We start from the raw sequence: 21706 nt of genomic DNA on the forward strand, positions 1-21706 counted from the left end.
TAGAACATATGTTTCTTTTTTAACTTTTTAAACATTTATAAGCTGTCACGAACGCAACTCCCGGACGGTCCGCTAATGGATTAGAAATGTTTTAAATCATGTAAAAATCAATATTTTGCCAATTAAAAACCAAAAACGCGGAATTTCAAACATATGATGTTTGAACAGAGAAAGTAAAACCAATGGCCTAATGGATTTCGCCGATTGATTAAAACCCGGGATTTCTCATTACATACACCTAATAGATTTATAATTAGCGAAAGCCCAATACACATTTACAACCTAATCATATACCAAATGTAGACTTATAAGATAGGGCATGTTGACTATGATATAACACTGTTTATGAGTTTACTTCTAATGTGGATTTATAATGAAGGACATAATGACTTTCAAAACAAGAGATTATATCGAATGAGATTTAGGCGTCTACATTACAGCTTTATTAAAGGTAGGACGTAAAATGATCTTATAGATAACAGTCAAACTTATTAACACAAGAGACTGAAAATCAACAAATTAAAGTCTGAATGCTTTATTCAATATTGAAAAATTAACACTTTTAAACTTAAACAAACGTTCGATTTCAATTTTTTAATACATAATTTCAAATGAAAGATTATGATGGGTGTCTCTGGCAGAGCAGGATATTATTACCCATCTAGCGCACTTGATGCAAGCTCGGTTTTGTGTTGGAGTTCGTATTGCTAGTGTTTTAGTTTTTTTTTTATTTGTGTGATGTCTTGATTTCCTTATCTTCAATTTTTATATGTAATCTATTTTATTCGGTTCGTTACATTGTTTATATAGATCGTCATTGTTTCCTGTTTTCACGTTAAGGCCATGCTTGTTTCTAATTGATGAATTTGAATTATCCAACTGATGACGCTTTGGTATTTTTTAATGTTTTAATCGACGATCTCCTTTTTCGCAGTAATCAGCAACGCAATGGAAATATCCCGAATAATCGATATAGGTAGTACCATACGGTTAGGTCAATTCTGAAATTTTGGTCTTATTTCGTTAAAAATAAAGCTGTTTTGGGGCAGTCCACGCAGAAATTTCAAGTTTTTCATAAAAAGGACATATTTTTTTTTAAATCCTTGGTGTGTGGAGAATCAAGTAATGTATTATTAAATTAGTGACTACTATAAAATCCTCAAGTAGCCATGGTAACATACTGACAAGTTTTTGTACAGGGGTGCCTTTACAAAACTAACAGCCAAATACTGTTTAATAAAATATCAGGCAGTCAGAAACTAGCACAGGATGAAAGCATGCAAAGAGGAGGTGAAAGAAAGGGTAGAAATAGTAACACACTTTTCGATTAATTTTCTCGCAATTTCAGTTCCTAAAGTCCATGCGAAAAAAGATGAGGAGAGAACTTAATACGGCATGGGACAAACTTTCCGGATATCTTTCTGTATTTAAATCACACCTGTTTACCATAACATATATCAAATACGTCTATGTATAAATGCTTAACTATATTTAAACAATATATCCACCAAATTTCAACTTTTAATTTTAAGTTTTACAAAATAAGACCGAATTTGGACTTGGTGTGTGAAACAGTAAGCCTAAATGTAACTGTATAGTGCACCTTTAACATCCGATGACGTTTATCGACAATACTATGAACATTTGCTATGCTATGCAAATGTTTAATTATCGGTAAACGTCTTCGGAGTATTAATGGTACAGTATGGTGGAAATTATCATGAGCTTACGATAGAGAAATAAACCGTATGAAAGCAAGAAAAATACAAAGAAACAAACAAAACACAAAACACATCAAAAATATCATTGTTATAAAAATAAAGAGTTTTACAGGATCCTTTAGATGGTGAAGCACGGACGAATAGAAGGACAGACTGACAATATATAGAATGTTTACAATATCAATAACATGTCACTGCTTATTTCACTTCGCATCAGAAATCTAAACTGTAATTAAATTTAACCACAAAGTGTGCAATAACACAACAAAGTGGTCTTATAATTTTCACATTGTTAAAACCGATAAATTACAAGGTGAAAAAAAAACAAAAAACAAAACAGCGCTCACCATGGTATATTTTTTGCAGGATTACGTTCAAACACTATTTGGTAAAGGCCTTCAGTTATCATGCTTTCGGTACTCAGCAATTACTCCAGTTTTCACAGGGATGTTATCAGGTCAACCACGGGTATGTTTTGATATACTTGTATATATTTAATGTCTTTATTATGACTCTTTGAGTGAAACATTAAGCGTTTGGTATTCTGTATGTTTCTTTAAAATATCCCAGAATAAGTGGGATGTTGAAAGGTTATATAACATAGGAAATCAGTGTGAAATTAGAACATGACATTTTTATTGCAATGAAATTCATCACTCAATAGGCCCAAAATAAATCGCAAATGCGTAAAAATTTTACAAATTTAAAAGAAAATTGTATTTTTATTTATATCATGTTTTTATATAATAAAAAAAAAATAACCGCATAATTGCTTCCATCACACTATTATGTTTTTTTTTCTATTTATCTATTCTTATTTTCTAATGTTCTTGTTTCTTAAAGCCGCCTTATTTTGTGGACTTCCATTCCACCTGTTGTTAAGAGCTTCTATCAAACATTTGTTTTTTGTAATGCGTGACAACAACTACTGTACAAAAACACATACTAGCTACATTTTGTTTACTTGTGGCACAACCTATTACTAGATTTTTGTACTTCGTTTTCGACTCTGCAGTTATTTTTGGAATTAATTTTCTGTGCATGCGGGATAGAGTAATCAAGGGAACCAAGGTTATATCGGTAATCAAAAGAATGTAATCGAGGGAAAAAGACCAGACATGTTGATATTATGATTTACTGCTGTTCACATAATTATAATTTTTGGTTATAGATAACGTTATTGCACGAACACCCATACATGTCAAGACAATAAATGTAGTACATACAAACATACATACAGACTAAACATATGGAAAACGCAATAAACAAAATGCAATATGTACACAATATGAACATGGATCAGAGTTAATACATAGATCTAAAGACTTCAGTCTTTACATTCTAATCTCCATGGAATTATTTGTATAACTGTCAAGTGTTTAAGGACATATTTTCTAAGAACTAAATAGCCATACATATTTCGACCATACTCATAGGTTACAAAAAAAAAATACATTTATCAGTAACATTTTTTACAATAAAACTGAATATTACCATCTTGTAATTCGTATGATCTTATTGTTTTCTTTTTAATTCTGTAAAAGCGCTGAAAGAGAATTTTGTTTTACGTGGTTAATTGTCCCACTCATGGATACATCCAGTCCTCCTCTGAAACACCTTTTACAACTCCCCAAACTAAATGGAAATATATATATACTAAGTATAGGATCCGTTGACATGGACAATGGTTAGATGCACCCGTTAGCCCCTCCGACGTTTATTTTATCAAAGTCAATGTTGAAATTCACACTTAATATAAAACCGCCACTAATTCTTTAAACAAACAATGCTTTTAAGAGGATTTCGTTTAGACAATATTGTTTGTGATAAGGCCTAATGCTATTAGATTTTTCAAATTCACTATGGAACAAGTTGAATAAGCTTTTAAAACACTCGATGGTAATAAAAGGAATTCGAGGTTATCCCGCACGTGGAATTAGGCAATGGGAGTGTGCTTGTGAAAATGGTCTTCATAAAAAGGTCAGTTAATGTTGAATGATAATGAAAGACAATACACAGTTTATTTGTTTCACATTATACAATTACGACGCAAAATTTCAAGATTGCCTTTTAAGGAATTACCATTCATTCGATTTTTTTTCAATTGTATCCATCTTGAAGAACTTACGTTGATTGATAACATTCTAAATATACAGTCAGTCTCTTTAATTTTTTGTTTATCTTAACAATGTTCGAGTGCACACAAGCAGTCATGTATGTTGCTGAAGTTCAGAAACCGTAGGCCCAATATCATATGATAATATCTAAATTAGTGGGCAATTTGTCGTTTCAACGTTTTCCATATCTTCATTCAAGGGTAGACATAGTTAAAAAATATAACTCAATTAATCCTATATTTTGTTGTATTTAATGCAACAAAACGAATGAAAAAAAATAATACCATAATCTTAGCAGCCAATAAATTCAATTTTATTGTCGTAACCATTATGTATTGTGGAATACAATGAAACAGTAAGAATTGCGTTCTGTTTGTGCATCGAATAATGCTGTTGCAATACACAAAAGTATCATTAATTAATTAGAAAACAAAGCATTTGAAATAGAGGAAATTGTTCTCAACTAATCAAATTATTCGGGCAATATGTGTAAAGATGGTTGAGTACAGATAACAAAATCAAACGGTAAAATGTTCTTTCCCTACTTTCATTTGCATTACTCGTTGTCAAACTATACTGTAAACGTACATACTCACCATTCAAAACTGGTGTATCTATCTGCACCATGAACACCGATTTGTTCACTGTGTAATAGTTTTCCTCTCCTCTTTCGTCTGCCTCGGGCATGTCATTTTCGACGGGTGTTGCTAGAAAAGTACAAGACGCTTACCTACCGGTACACCTGGTTCATGCTTCCAGTTATTATTATATTTGAATATTCGCATCATAGTCACAGTTAAAGTATTGGATTATATTCCGATTCCGTTTATTTAATGCTTATTGAAATAATTATCGTAACAAATATTAGGTAAGGTTGTTTGGGAATCATTTAACTCGCTCGGATTAACGGTGTTTAACCCTTTGGTGTATTACATCTACATAGTTCCCATTCGAATTGTAAATTACGTTTGAAGTTCATATCACTGTAGATCTTTTCCTTTATTATTGTTCTGTTTATAAATGGTGTTGTTCACAGGCAACATTGCAACATATGTTTCACGTATGTTTTACATCATATTGAAACATATGATAAGGATCAGTATGGTTAATATATTCTTTTGTGCGTTTAAAGATACATGATTTCATTTTTTTAAATCATTTGAAAATCACACTGTTTTCAAACATGAAATTCTAATGAAAATATAAAATTACCACTTGATTCTTATTTACTTATTTTTCATTAATCAATTGATTACACCTATTTTTATATGTTTTTCATAGTTGTTACGAACATATGAAAAATATATGACAAAAATATGTTTTTTTCAGGTGTTTTCAAAACATATGAAAAACATATAGTGCATTTTTCCCTGTGTAAATCAGGGGACTCCTGTCTTATTATACTGGCCTTATCGCCATTATGAAGTAGCTTACAAATGCTTTGAGACAAAGCATGCACGTTTAGAAGTTACCTGTTGTACAAATCGTACAAGATTAAAAATTTGATTGATACCATTAAAACATTAATTAGGTTGAAAAGTTACATATGTTAAACATTTAGGCTACAAATTAATCTGACAGCAGTTATTCAGTAAACAAGTAACGATACAGTTCTGAAGTACACAGCCAAATGTGCCACATATGATAATTATATGGTGCTCGATTCATATGATAATTATATGGTAATCATATGATAATATGGGCTTGAAAACATATGATAATCATATGTTTATGAAAAATATGTGATTATCATATGATAACCATGCGATTATCATATGTTAACTTAAACATATGATTATCATATGGTCATCGATTCATATGATAATCATATTATGCAAACTATATGATTCTCATATGTGGTACATTTGCCTGTGTAGGTTAGCAATATTAGTTAACAGTAACACTGAACAATCATGTGAACAATTGGTAATAGTTTTACAGTTCATCAATTCTTTTAACTATCATTTCCTGTGTAAACGAAACACAAAAAAGAGGAAAATGTCACCCAAAAAAGATATTTTGAATGATTTTTAAGTCATCTAACTTAAGTCACGATATTATTAAAGTTAAATGTCGTCAAGATATTAAATATTTTCAAATTTATCATTTCTCTGAGTATGAAGCTATCCAGAACGTTATCAATGATCGAAATGAAATATAGCCATAAAATAAAATTTGTATATAATTGGCAAGCAAATTCCCTCAATTAGCATTGAATCAGTTTTTAAATTTAAGTTGATTTATTCATATCACAGCCCATACGTTATGCCAGAGCTTGCTGTAACTACGCAGACTTTTTGTACCGCGCTAGACTTCCGGAACAGGGTTATATTACTGCAAGGTTGTATCTATCTGCAAGAGTTATCAAGGGAACCAAGGTCATAGCGGTAATAAAAAAAATATAACCCAGGGACGAGAACACGAGAACCCATTTGTTCACTGGAACTTTTAATGAGCAACTTGACAGGTGTTTCCAGGAAGGCAGAGGACGCTTAACCTACCGGTGCACCTGGTCCATGCTCCCAGTTTTTAGTGGAGTCAGAGTTGTCCATTTACTTTTATTTTTTGTACGTGTTATTTTGGCTGTTTTATTTCTTTGTTGTGTGTTTCTGTTTTCCCTGTCTAGTCTTTGACCCTGGATTACATTCTATTGATTTCCGTTAGAGTCTTGAAAAAAACATTTATCATCATCATGTATCGAGTTGATCAAGAATTATCAGTACAATCATTGAAATTTACTGATACATAATTTTGTGTAGCTATCTATTCCTAGAGAATTGTCCTACCGATGCAGTACGAACCGAAGAGTATCCTTCTTTCAGTGTAGATAAGAACCTGCGACATTGATCCATATTTGATATGAAATTTGATAGAAGAACACCGGTCTGCACGATACACTTGACATTCCCAATTCCTCAAAGATCCCCACTTGTCTTCTGTTTAAGTAAACAATCGTATGACAATAAGCCTTGTTTACAGATAAATATTATCTGCCAACAATCAATGGTTCTACTATTGTTGTGCTAATAAATTTTAAGTACTTCGGGAAAATGTCCCGCGTGGAGATTATCTGTACCATGAATTATAACATGCGCTGGAGTTTTCAATATGAATAAATTCAATAGTTTAAAGGCAAATGCCCTTTATTGAGGAAAGGATTTTCTTAAAATATATTTAAGATTTGTGCATACAACAACACTTTTCACTATGCCGTGTGCAGTATTTTCTTGCTGTTGTGATTTATGTAGTTTAACAAACACACGAAACTGCAATAGTGACAAGAATTATATATATATATATACAACGTCTCAGAATGTGACGACTCTATTCGCTACACTGCTCCATCGGATCAAATTGATACAGGGAAGATAACGTGAACTTATAGTAGGGTCTGAAAAATTCCCAACGATGTTGGTCGTTCCCTCCGCGGGACTCGAACTCGTACCGCTGTGACATCTATGGCAACACCGCCTGCACTAAGTCCAGTGCCCTAGACCACTCTATATATATATATATATATATATATATATATATATATATATATATATATATATATATATCTCACCTGTTTAAAGTAGAAAATTACGATTATCTCTGCCGACAATTATAAAAGTAAAATTTAAGACTTAATATTGCAGTATTCTATCATTTTATTAACCTTGTCACGCTTTTGGTTTTTTTGCTTCATTTATTAATCTAAGTGTGAATGGGATCATCGGTCTAAAGCTTATGCTGTAAACGTAAATTTCGGCTGCGGTATGGTTAGATACAGCAGATATTAAGAGCTTACTGAAAACGGGCCGTTATATTATACCGTTGTTCCTTCAAAGCAAATCACAAAAAGTAGGAAATATGACCTTGAAATTAATATTGGGACGGTTAGTGAACCATTCCCGAGCTTCTTCTCAACAGGCCACTTATCAGGTTAAAGTTGTCTTAAACAGGGAAATATAAATTTATATTTTTTTCGTTTGCCGTAATAAATAAAAACAAAGATTCCTGACGATATTTAAAAACTTATAAATTTATCGTCAATAGACATTTAACAACTGATTTTCGATAATTTTGTATTTAAACAAAAACTGAGAGATCCCAATCATTAATCAGTCAAATTATATTACCCCCTGCAAGACTTCCATGGCATGTCATCAAAATGATTAGAACATGCGTCAAAATGATATACTAAAATGGAGGAAAGGGAATATTCGTCACTTCTATACGCAGATCATTTAATGTTTTATGAATAATAGATGTATATATTCTATAAACGTTTGTTTGTAATGATGATTTAAGAAATATCAATACAAACTATAAATGTGATATCGAGAATGGACGATATTTGATTCGTAGAATGCATGTGTGGATCCACTACAATCTCACGTTGGACCGTAATGTGATTATCAATTATTTAAACTATGTGCAAACAAATTAAGCTGAAAGGAGTAGATGTGTATATTTAACCATAACATCAATGCAAGTTTCAAACGTGAAGAAATGATTTACCTAGATTTAGTGATATGACGAGGCAAACTACTTCTTCATGGGAATATATTAATAACATTTTGGTTTTGAAACATCAGCTTTACAGGACAACTAACCTCTGTGATATTGCAATACAGGTTATTCTTTGAAAAATATTTTTTTACATCAATTCAGACTTCCGAAATGGTTAAGTTGAATGTTGTACTTCCGCCAATAACTATGGATCAAGAAGCAAGTGATGTTGACAGGAAGCGGAAGTCAATATCTGCGCCAGATCAATACGTGAAGTTACCAGATATAAGTCGTCACACGCATACGGCACCCGTACCGAAATATTTTGAGGCCAATACGACCTTAATGAGAACAAAAGTCATGAAAATGAAAGTACCTATTACAAACAAACTTGTAAAGTTTAAACCGGGGTTTAAAAGCAAAGGTTCCTACAGAGAACAATACAGGCCTCCTACATTAAAGCTGTGTAGAGATTGTCAACACTTTTGGAGATTTTTCCGTAAGTGTTTCTATGTATTGTACCTCTTTGATTCCCAGTCATATGCGGATGAGTCTAAAGATGAAACAGTATTTGTCCTGTTGAGTCAAATTTGAATTTAAGGACAAACTGTTAGAAAGGAACAAAAAATATATATTTTGAAATTTTTCATGAAATGTTCTGCTTTTTAGAAAAGAAACCGTATGATTTTAAAGTTTATTTATCCAATTTATAATAATGATTGAATTTCAAGTTAGATGAACGTCCGAACGTATAAAGTTCTATCGTGACCTTGGTATATTTTGAAACACAATTCGGAAATACGCAATAACAAAACTATTTTTTTCTACTTGTTTAATCTAGTGACTGCTATGCACAAATACTAGTCTAAGAACATAACATCGCGATACAGTCGATAAAAACGTTGCTACAATTAAAGTTTCTTCATATGTTATACAATGAACGATCTCTGTGCATGTAAAAGTTGTTGCCGTAACTGACAAACTTGTCTTGTTAGCTCAGCAGTCCACAAACAATGACATATAAAAAGTAAAGGTATACTAAAAAACAAGCTTAAACATTAAATTAGAAGTCAACCAATGTTCAAATTGTCAATGAAGAAAGTGCCATTTGTTTTAATTGGACTTTAACTTAGAAAAAGTCAACTAAATTTAGATTGCAAATGTTTTTGAAATAATCAAATAGTGGCGAACCCTAAAAAATAGATTAGTTCTTCATGGATACTAAAACGAAAATAAATTGGAAAGGTAAGTAAATCAACGTCAAATAATATCTAGAACCATTATATTTACAAATAGAAGCAATTACATTTTTTTCACCAGATAATAAAAGTCTTACGTTAGAATAACAATTTCACTGATTAGATTATTTTTTTTACAAAAATCTCTTTATAATCAATTATAAAAATACATCAAACTACATTAAAATGTTCATAAATATCTTATGTATGTCTTGAGAGTATAACTTCGAAGTTAACTCAGATAGCCCTGTGATGTTGTACATTCTCCTTTTAGATATAAAAAAGCGTTACCTTATTCCTAACTCCCCACTCCTCGTAGAAAATTCGTCTTTTCCAAAGATTAACCCCGATTTTACAATCGTCGATTGTGAAAAAAAATTGCGAATGATTATTGGGTGTAATATTATTCGCGACGTGTAACATTTTACGCAGTATATCGCAACTATGTTACTCAACAGACGTCAAAGCTAACAAGTCGTTTACTGCTCAACAAATTTATAAACTAATTATAAATTGTTACAAGCAATGATATATATGAACTCATCAGAACCCCCTCCCCCCAAAAAAAATCCCGAAGAAAAAAACTGGAGTAGGAACTTTTTGTTCAATGCGAATCTTTTTGTCAGGGTATAAATAAAATTGAATTTGGTTATAATGTACGGCTTAAACATACCCAATCCTTCGGTCAATATTGACATTGATATGGCCTTTAAGTAAATGTTTACTTTAATGGATATTCATCCATACAAAAAGCATTGTCATTTTGATAATGAACTGTTTTGAGATATCAAGTATTAAATTGTCATAAGTTAATACGTTTTGATCAATATAAGGGGGTTTGAAGGGGACTAAGCTATTTTTACTTCTGTTTCAAACTTCATGTAAATATCTTAATGTTTCGAAAAAAAAAAAAAACTCGTTGTGTTAGTTGGTACTTGATGGAAAACCAAAAGCGTATAATAACATCCAAGGATAACATGTTAAAAGCCAAAAAAAAAAAAAAAAATAAAAAAATAAAAAAAACAATTTCAAAACTTGTGGTAAGTTTGCTTCCATTTGCACCATCACGCTATGTAGTTATTAAGTATATCACGGACATCCCTTCATAGATTGATCTACTCTTCGTAAATAGAAACTTGGAAATATCATTCATATTTTATCCTATACCAATGACAAATAGAAGCAAAAATTGTCTAAAAATAACATGCTGCGATGAATGCAAACTAAAACATTTATACTACAAATACCCTGCCCAGACAAACATACGCCTTTTTACAAATTTTGGTGGAGCGGTAGGATGTAGATTTTGAAGTGGTTATTGGGCTTGCATTAGGGAATAACGGTAGCAGCTTCAAACAGGTTAAAACAAGAAAACCTACTACACGAACAATATCAAAGAGTAATGAAGGGAACCAAGGTTATAGTAGTAATCAAAAGAATGTAATCCGGGGACAAAGACCAGACATGGAAAACAGACATACACAACAAAGAACATAAAGCAACTAAAATCATACATACAAAATAACAAAATCAGATGAGCAACTCGGACTCTACTAAAAACTGGGAGCATGGACCAGGTGCATCGGTAGGGTAAGCATCCTCTGTTTTTCTAGAAACACCCGCCGAGTTGTTCATAAAAAAATCAAGTTCGTTTTAGACGAAAGTTGGATGGAAAACTATGACATGTTGAACAAACAGTTTTATGGTGCAGATGGATACAACGTAACGATCCACGAGTTCATGATGACGACCATGAAACTTTTGTAGTGATGACTTCAATCTTATAGCAACATAACCCTGTTCCAGAAGCCTATTTGTTAGAATTCTACCACGATACAAAAATTATATGTGACCTTCAGTTTGTATAAATATCATCATACAGTATCGTAATCTGTGTCTGAATATTAGTATGTTGAGTTCATTAATAATAGTTTGTTCTGTATTAAATTTACATGAGCTTAGAATTTAAAGTTATTTTACCGACCAAAACATCGCTAACAAATTTACTTTTCTCAGGAGCATTCGTATCTTTGAGATATATGTTTCATTGCTTTTTTTTAAATTGAACGCCTGCCCTCAAGTTTTATCACAGTTAGGATATGGACATATTACATTTCAGTTATACTTGAAATTTCCCTATACGGTCCCCACCATGTTTTGATGTTAAACCAAAAGTACATTGCACAAGAAATTGATCTCATCCGAAATATGTCATTTTTGTAATCAACTGATATCTGATGATAAAATAACTATTTCTATTCTGACAAAAGAAGCTATGACCCTTTTATAAAGGTGATATAATATCGAACCCTATTTAGATATCTCTAAGTAAAATAAGATTATTTTAACATTTATGAATACGTAAATGCAATCTTGAATTAGTCCATAGATTTGTTTCATTAGTTAATCGTTGTTAGCTTTACGGAAACTGAGTATTAGAATTGCTAATTTTGTTTAAACAATAGAAAGATACACATGTTTTACTTGTATATAGAATAGTTAAACAAATAATAATTAGACACCTTATCCAAATAATTTGTGGATTTCAATGTGGTATTTGAAAAGGATGGACAGCGGGTATAGCAGTTCTATACAATGTATTATGACGAAACAGTTTTTAGCAGTTTCAGTATTTGTTCATCTTTGTATTATTATATCATCATTTGCGCTGGAGCGTTTATCGAATATCGGATAGTTCTAACTTTCGACTTACAATAAAAGTGTCGCTTCAGTATAAATCAATGTTTATTAAAAAGGAATGTATTATTATTGAATCCAAATATATTCTTGAAAGACAAGCAATCAGTGATTTTTTGTTACCGTGGTAACCAGACGTGTTTCAGAATCGCCATAGAAACGTAAATTTTATAGCAACAACAAAATAATGAGTGTGTATTTAGGACTAGGAAGACGACGGAAGACGGTTTATTTCAGCGTGCAAGATCTGGTTGACATAGTCAACCATCTTCCTCCACCAGAGGTGAGAAAAAGCAGTATTTTTACTTTACTTTATAACTATCTTTTTAAGGCTCACAAGATTTGACCTTCATGGCAGCTGTTTCTGGGGAAAACCTTGACTTGTATGACGTCAGAAAAACTCAGCGTCGTCTAAAAGTCTTAATTAATGTCAATGACGTCGATTCTCCCCAACGATATCCCGTAAGTAGATTTTTTTATCAATCTCAAAAAGTGAATGATTATTGTTGATTCAAAAAGGTACTGTAAACATACAAAGAATATGTTGTTGCGCTCATTTGAACTAAGACACGATTTTCTTTTATATAAAGAGTTAGCAGTTTTTTTTTCATATCTGTTTTATCATTCACATTTGTTAGAATTAGTGTAACTATTATATTTTTATCAATATTATTTAAAAGAAAAGTGCTTCATGCACCACTTTGCACTAGTAGCATATGATTTTTATAGAGGTTTGTGCACAAATGTCCTATAAGTCTACCTAATCCTGGATATTTGATGTTTTAATGGCACGCTGTCCATGTATTTTATAAATTATAGGCTCCCAGGTAACCATCTAGGATTATATAGACAGTCAGTAGCTTTGTTGGAGGGTGAGTCGTTAGCCGAATACCTCCAACAGATCTACTGACTGTCTAAATAATCATTGACGGTTACCTGAGCTTATAACATTTTTGTACGATATTGCTTATATACGCCTTGGGCCTATAAATTAATTGTTGTATCGAACTATATTTCTTTAAAATTATTTTGAAAATCGTTCAATGGTTATTAGGTAAAATCTAGTTTTGTTTTGGCGTCCAATGTCAAATGTACACACTGATCGGTGGCGTGATGGAAGAGTAATCAAGGGAACCAAGGTTATAGCGATAATCAAAAGAATGTAATCCAGGGACAAAGACCAGACATGGAAAACAGACATACACAACAAAGAATATAAAGTAACAAAAATCATACATGCAAAGTAACAAAAGTAAATGAGCAACTCGGACTCCACTAAAAACTGGGAACATGGACCAGGTGCACCGGTAGGGTAAGCGTCCTCTGCTTTTCTAGAAACACCCGCCGAGTTGCTCATAAAAAGTCAAGTCCGGGGTAGACAAACGAGGAAAGGAAAACTATGTCCCGTTGAATAAATCAGTTTTCATGGTGCTGATGGATACACCATAACGATCCACGAGTTCATGATGACGACCATAAAACTTCTGTAGTGATGACTTCAATCTTGTGGCAAGATAACCCTGTTCCAGAAGCCTATTTGTTAGAGTTCTAGCGCGATACAAAAAGTCTGCGTAGTTTCGGCAAGCTCTGGCATAACGTGTGAGTTGTGATATGAACACTCCATACTTCATGGAAGTATTCAGGTCAAATTGTTTAGAGCTATATCAATCTCTGCGTCATACTGCAACTACTGTTATCATTGGTGGATGGATTTTCCTTTTATGGTCATTCGCCTATTTCATTCAAATATACTAGTATTTCATCAATGACGGATGGATTTTTTCTAATTTGCATATTGTTGCTTCGGTTGTGTGGACGAACGGTTTTATCTAATCACGAGTGGTCAACTCAGCGCAAAATCGTACAAATCTTTTTGCCTGATCAAATTTGTGTTCCTTCATAGAATAAATAATAAATCCAAAAAATCGGACAATACTATTGTAGACTCAATTGCTATTATAGAGAATGTTAACTTAGGAAAAACATGAATGTGAAAATTGTTTTTACAATTTCTTTGTTCCAGATCACAAATGGCCCTTAATTATTGCACGGTATAAAAATATTTCAACCAGTAAACGGAGATGTGCCACCTAGCCTCTATTTACACTACGCACGTTTATTATATCGGTAAAAAGATACAAAACGCGTTTAAATATTTCTATATAAAATCAAAGTACAATTTAAATCACCGAATGTTTAGTGTCATATTTCATGCCCACCCTTTGTCATTTATGAACGTTATTCTGTCTACTTTATTCCATATCATTAAAGTATCTTGTTCATTCGTTCGTTACGCCTAGGCCGAACCACATTACGGTACAACGAAGTCAATTTGTATTCAATGTATTTGTATAACTGAATAAGGAAAGTTAAGAAAGACACTTTATTTATAACATTTTAACGACTGTTTCTTTCTGTTGTTTGTCATATAAATACTTTAATTTAAGATTGCACTCAGGAGCTTTTTAGCAAAAAACTAATTTTCTAAATATCACCAGAATTATGTGCTCTGACAAGACAAGGCTAATCATGTTTCACATCTCACGACAACTATAAAAACTTTTTCATAAATTTAAAGTAACACATTTACTCAATTGAAAGCCACCCTTTTATGAGAAACTGTATAAAGCAATAACATATTCTATATACATAAATTACTATTTTTGAAATAAAATTATTCTTGTGCTGAATTAAAATAACATGGCAGACAAAAGTATTTTTCTTCAAGGTTAACATAAACAATTATCAATTATTATAAAATACATCTGATGTTCATTGTCTAATTGTTCATTAGTATAAAAAATGTAATTACCGCTATAACCTTGGTTTCCCTTGATTACTCTTCCATATCATTTTTGCTTATAGATAGAAGACATATATACTCTTTGGATAAATTAAAACCACCTCTACAAAATGTTGGCTCCTTACCCATTTTGAATTTATTTATCATATATTTTTTGAATAAAGTTATTTGTTGACTAAAATTTGTTAGTCCGTCAATCTACTGATAAAGGATTATTAGGCATCAAACTAAATTATATTATAGAAAAATTGAACAAATGTATTGACGTGAGCACTTTGTTGTGTTTTATTTCATTCTTCTTTACGAATTAAAGTTCATAAAGATGACTTTTAAGATAACAAGACATTGACTATTCTGAGCTGTACAGTTGATATGTAGATATTAGTGCATTGTTTCGCGATGGATTCACATTCCGTACTAATGTTTGTCAAAATGTTAACATTGGCTGTTGAATAGAATTGTTCAAATTTGGGCTACCGTGGGGAACAATTTTTTTTCTTTCCTTTTAACAACTATCAAACATTGATTTTGGTCAAAATAAGCGCAAATTATATTTGATAAAGACTTATTCTGGTGAGTTTAAAATTCGCTGACACTCTCAAGCGGCACGAAAGTCGATAAAATCTTAAAATTAAACATCAAAGTCAAAGACCCAACTATATCCCTCAATACCTCGTTCTATGGTCATCAGCCAAAATTTGTACAGTGTTAAATTTTTCCTTCGTTACCAACAAATTAGCACAATGATTTCACAGCTGTTTATTGTATTTTCGATTACAAAATAGAAGAATTACAATTTTAAACACAAACACATATTTCCGATATGGTTTGGGATGGAACTTTTGGATTAGAAAGAAGTAAAAACTTTAAATTTGAAAGGGATAACTGTGTGTTTGGAAATAGGATCAAACCAAGTCAGGATTTCCATTTACCGAAGGTAATATTTGCTTCAATTCATTTCCGGCGAGCTTGAACTGATCGTTTGTTTTTATTTAATAATTGTAGACTCAAATCAATTTTCTCTTTTTATTTTGTTTTCTCCTCCAATAGAAATCTCTCTCTCTTTTATGTGCGTGTGTGACATTCTTCTACTTTCTTATTTGTCAGCAGAGAACATTTACTAAATGCATCATTGTATTTAAATGGTTTTTATTTGTGGACTTGTGGCAATCGTTTCATTGATGTCATATTGCTATTAAAGCCCAAACGTATTTGTCTTCTAGCGTATGTTAAGAAAGCGTCTCAAGATACATAATAAAATAGAGCCCCTTGATTTTAATAGTTCCTTGTATTCTATTTTTGTTTTTATTTACAACGTTCATACAAGATTGAAATCATCACTACAGAAGTTTTATGGTCGCCATCATGCACTCGTGGATCGTAACGGTGTATCCATCTGCACCATAAAAACTGATTTGTTCATCGCGTCATACTTTTTCTTTCCTCTTTCGTCCACATCTGACTTCACTTTTTCTAAGCCACTCGGCGGGTGCTTTTAGATGCTTGCCCTACCGGTGCACCTGGTACGTGCTCCCAGCTTTTAGTGAAGTCCGATTTTCTCATTTGCTTTTGTTACTATGTATGTATTATTTAAGTTTCTTAATGTTCTTTGTTTTGTATGTTTGTTTTCCATGTTTGGTCTTTGTCCCTTACGTTCTTTTGATTTCGGCTGGAATCTTGGTTCCCTTTATTACTCTTTCACACCAGTGGGTCGATACCGCTGCTGGTGGATTTGTCCCCGAGGGTATCATCAGCCCAGTTATACAATTTAAATGGTTTAAAAAAAAAGGACGTCGCCCAGTATGAAACCTGACAACAGACCGGATACACTGTTGTCTTGTAAGGCTATAGTGTACCCAGAAGGGGATCCTAGCACGCTCACATCTGGTATGGATAATGCCTCGACAATTCCAACAAAAGTACCAAATTACACGTTTTGGTCTGCAGACCAATTATCCCAGTATAAAAATTCTGAAATATTAAAGTAATCAAATCATGTTCCATCACTTTAAATGATATATTTGATTACAACGATGACGAACAATACTGTACTATATTTAAATGTGGTATTAAAAATTGCGAAACATGCAACATTCTAATAACCGACTCTTTCTTCACTAGTACCCTTACGAACAAAACCTTTCACACAAGAAGTCACGATGACTTAAGTTGCAAATCAATAAATTTAATTTATGAGTTAGAATGCAACGTATGCGGTCTAGTATATGTCGGTGGAACACATAGATGTCTATCTATCCCATAGATGTCACAGCGGTACGAGTTCGATTCCCGCAGAGGGAACGACCAAACATTTACATCGCAAATTTGACAGTTCTAACATCGTTGGGAATTTTTCAGGCCCTTCTATGTTAACGTTATCTTCCCTGTATCAATTTGATCCGATGGAGCAGTGTAGCGAATAGAGTCGTCACATTCTGAGAAGTATATATATATATATCCAAGTTCCAAAGTCAAAAAAATTAAATTAATGAAAAGATAAAGCGATGGTGTGAATAAATTTTGTTATTAAGAACAAATTAATCGCTATAAAAGAAATCTATGCTCAATTATGTCTTCCAAGCCTAATATTAAAAAAATGGTAAAAATAAGATATTAACTGGACATTTTTTTGTTTTGTTTTAGATACGCAGAAAACCACTCCCTCAAGGGGTATGTTACGTTTGTAGTCATCTAGATCTGGATGGTAAATACCAACATCCTCACGCATATCTGTTCCGGAAAGGCTTTTTCAATAAATGCAGTCATCATACGAAAACGCCATATCCTACGTTGATTGAGAGTGGTGATGGGGATCACCCGGAAGATGTTTTCAATTTCAACAAACAGCTGTCAGATGAGGAGCTAAAACTTAGTGTTAGTGTCAGAGTCAAATCTCGACGGGACACACACTCTGATTCTCCAGTACCGATATTCGGGCAAACTCATTTTGACACCTCCGTTCTGAACGGAGTCCAGTTAGAAAGTCGCATTGGTGAATCTTCCAAATTTCAATTGCCATCAATTTTCGCCGAAGATGATAAAATATCCGGTGTAGACAGTCTACGCAATAGTCGGAACAGTCGAAAGTCGGATCAACGATATAGTCATCATTCGGATCAGCGAAATAGTTATCAATCAGATCATCGAAATAGTTATCAGTCGGATAACCGAAATAGTCGACAGTCGGGATCGGATACCTGGGCAAGCAACAGTAGAAATTCACAAAACTTGAAAAACAGCAGTAGTCGTACAGGTTCCCAACGTCAACGGCATAACGATAACTATAAGATTAATCCAACAATTAGTGATCGTTCTTGGTTAGAAGCTGATGGATACGTCAGAGATTACGACGATGAGGAAGAAGAAAATGAAGAGGTTTTTGATGACAATGAAACTGATGAACGACCGAAAAGTTTTGCCGTTCATGAAGAGGAAAGGCCCCAGTCACCACCGAGACCGCAGTCGGAAAATGTCTCACCTTTGTCATCTCGTCACTCTAGGCCGAAGGCTGGAAAGCGATCGTTTGATTCAGGGGTTGGTGATGAAGGCCATCTTAAATATCATCACCGCTTAGATAACGAATCTCTTCCCCATGACGGTTTCTCTATATCTTCTAGAGAAAGTTCGATCCAAACACCTGCACGTTCACGCATTAGTTCAAAGCTTTCCGAGCAAGAGCTGGCACTCATTGGCTCTCAGATCTCTAGGAAAGGATCGGAAGATGGGCGTGTATTGTCGCAATCTTCGTCGTCTTTCATTCTTCATAGATTAGCTGCATCTAGTATGGCTGATCATTGGTGCACATGCCAAAATATAGACTATAGCCAAGTTAAATGTGAAGAATGCTTAAAGGTAGGAGGGCACGAGAAATGGTGCGTGCACGCTCGGTCGACATCCAGGCAGGGCAATTGTCCCCACTGTGGTAAACCAATTATGAAAACGAATAAACGAGGGTCTAATATGAGTTTTCGAAGTGGGTCTCAATCGATAGATAAGCAAACAAAAAGTGATGAAAAACGAGTTAAATTCGAGGATGACGAGAGATCGCGCGAAATTGTAATGGATCATGGAAAATTTTTCAAAGGAATACTGAAAAATGATCCTGATGATAAGAGCAAGGAAGAAGAGGAAGACGATGTATGGACAAAAACCGAAGAGGCTGTAGATCCCAGTATAGACAGCGACATACACAAAAGGGCGTATTTAAAAGCTTTATTTGAATTGAGAATGACAAGGCTTAACAAAATAAACGAGTTAGACGAATCTTGGATTTTAGATAGAATATCGAAGCCAACATTTTCTTACTTCAAATTAAGACCAGGACAAGAAAAAGCTAACGTAGGTTCCGAAGAAGCGAAATCGATCGGACTTACGCCTGATGATTCTAAGGGGCCGACTGTGAAAAAATCTATGAAACATATCTTTGGCAAAAAGATAAAAGTGGACGATTATTATCCTGGTGGGAAAAAGAATCCCCTTATAAAGGTCACCATGAAAAAGGAGAAAAAGCGTCAAACAATGCCAGTTCACAGTATAGACAAAGCAATATAGTTGATAAATTAGCTACTACTTCAAAATAACAGTCGCCTAGATTTGAACCAATCTTTTCTTTTGGAAAGGTTGAATCGCTGTTTTTCTAAGGTGCCTTGGTGGTAACGTTTTCCGTATATTTTTTCGACTTTCGCTGATTATTTCAAACCAACTGAAAACTTTTCAACAAATATTTTTGTATGAAAACAAAATTTGGTATATGCATGCTCGCAAAGAATAAAACATCACAGTTTATGCATTACTTCACAATTTAGCCTTCGTATGATGGAAAAAAATGGTTAGATTTAATTTTAAGTGCCCACATAAGTACTATTTCTTTTCATATATATATAACAAAACATTTGAAACGAAAAGAAAACAATTGCAAATATAAGTTCAATACATTTTTTAAATTAAAACTTAAAAATGTACTTGTACCGAAAGAAAGTATCATGGTTACATAGACCGACTTAACATACCTAAAGACACGTAAAAGACTCCACTGAATCAATCTTAACTCGGTATAATATACCTCAGTATATTTGTAGGCTTTTTTTTTCTTTTATTCGAAGACAATAAAACAACGTGCCATGTCTAATATCTGAGCATTAAACTGGTTTGAACACCGACCAGGTGTATTCATAGGGTGGGGAGCAGACTGAAACTTCTAGTTTTACACTGTGTTCTGGAACTCATTAAATTGATTACTAGTATAGAAGATTCATAGAAAGAAATGGAAAACCAAAGTACATGCATTTTTTTAGGTTAAACTTTTTCAAAATAATTCATTAAAGTTCGGAAAAGTGTGGGAAATAAGACTAAACTATGTGACGTTCGAGTGCATGTACTACATTTTTATGGTAATGTATTCCATTCAATTCCTTTCGTTGTTAAACAAGAGATTTTCTCAACTGTGAAAGGTAAAACAAGAAAATTAGGGAGAGAACCACTCTTATTTAGGAAAATTTAAGAATTGTTGAACATTGGACAACCTGAAATACTACTAATACGTTGTCTGAGAAAACCCCCGTTCACACCCTACCCAACTCATTAACTCCTATATGATTTCCAGATACCCTAATGTCTCCTAGTTTCAATTTGTCGCAAAAAAAAAATACACTGAAGCTTTTTTATATTTTTTCTGCCACTTTTTATACATGTACCTCATTGAGGCAAAAAATCCTAAATTTTAGTCTTTGGATTTGCGTAAAGAAATGAATTCATATGAAGAGATATACTTTTAAATGGTACCGTGAAAGTTACGGTAACGTATACGGTTATTAACATACAATATATACTAGTATATGAACCCATTAATCGCTTAAATTGACATTTTTTCAATCTCAAACCCTCTAGAGTAATCATGCTGCAGTAAAAATGAATTATTTGGTATTTTCTGGTAAAAACTATCACACTTGATATTTTTGTGGTTCTTTTGGTTACTTTGTTGATTTTCGTGGTCAGAGGTTATCAAAAGTTGCTAAACTTGGGATTTTCAAATTTACCTATTCGAGTATACAGGTTATTGCATGATTGCAATATCTAAATCTGGTATCATTCTCTACACAACTCAATTTCTATATCACGAAACAAAGAAAAGCCAATATTTACCCTATTCCTAGAAAGAAGGTCTCAGTATCAAACAAATTGTCACAAGATGACATACATGCTCAAACAATGGAGTCAAAAAAATCTTGACTTTTTGACTCAGTGGTGTGCAAAGATAAGCACATACAGAAGAACACAAAAATATTCCTGACGACAAACACCCATTTATACGAATCAGTTTGTCGCCAAAGAATATTTTCGTATTATTGAAATTAAGAATATCTGAAAATCATTATGAAGTTGATGAGAGGGTGCATAGTGAACCCTCACAACCTCCTATCCCATGGACTATACTACATATTTTATCAAAAAGTGGCGGGTGACGCAAAGTATAAATGCTTGTTAGAAGCGGCAATAACAGAGAATAATTCTGTTCGATACTGAAAATTATCACATTGAATAGATCGATATCGCCAAAAAAATACCGAACCGTCAGCAGTGGGGTGATTCAAACACGTCGAAGTTCAAAAACATTGCCTTAACGCGAAACAGAGACGT

General features: G+C 33.1%; 1 protein-coding gene across 6 annotated transcripts; it reads left to right on the forward strand.

The window, feature by feature from the left end:
• The first annotated feature begins 287 nt into the window (after positions 1–287).
• LOC148599037 (uncharacterized) lies at positions 288–19855 on the forward strand. Of its 6 annotated transcripts, XM_088561817.1 has the most exons (4): positions 288–451; positions 2088–2189; positions 12599–12729; positions 17714–19855. In XM_088561817.1, exons 2-4 carry the CDS (start codon positions 2129–2131, stop codon positions 19619–19621), a joined length of 2100 nt encoding a protein of 699 aa, XP_088417943.1. In that variant the 5' UTR covers positions 288–451; positions 2088–2128; the 3' UTR covers positions 19622–19855. The 6 variants fall into 6 exon arrangements, with proteins under 6 accessions (XP_088417943.1, XP_088417946.1, XP_088417942.1 ...); XM_088561820.1 differs by lacking the exons at positions 288–451; positions 2088–2189 and adding an exon at positions 3683–3701; XM_088561816.1 differs by lacking the exons at positions 288–451; positions 2088–2189 and adding an exon at positions 7453–8831.
• Positions 19856–21706: the final 1851 nt, after the last annotated feature.

Source organism: Perna viridis, chromosome 14 (genome assembly GCF_037379345.1).
Source record: "Perna viridis isolate PV_CMFRI_1.1 ecotype Kerala chromosome 14, ASM3737934v1, whole genome shotgun sequence".
NCBI classification, from domain to species: Eukaryota; Metazoa; Mollusca; class Bivalvia; order Mytilida; family Mytilidae; genus Perna; species Perna viridis.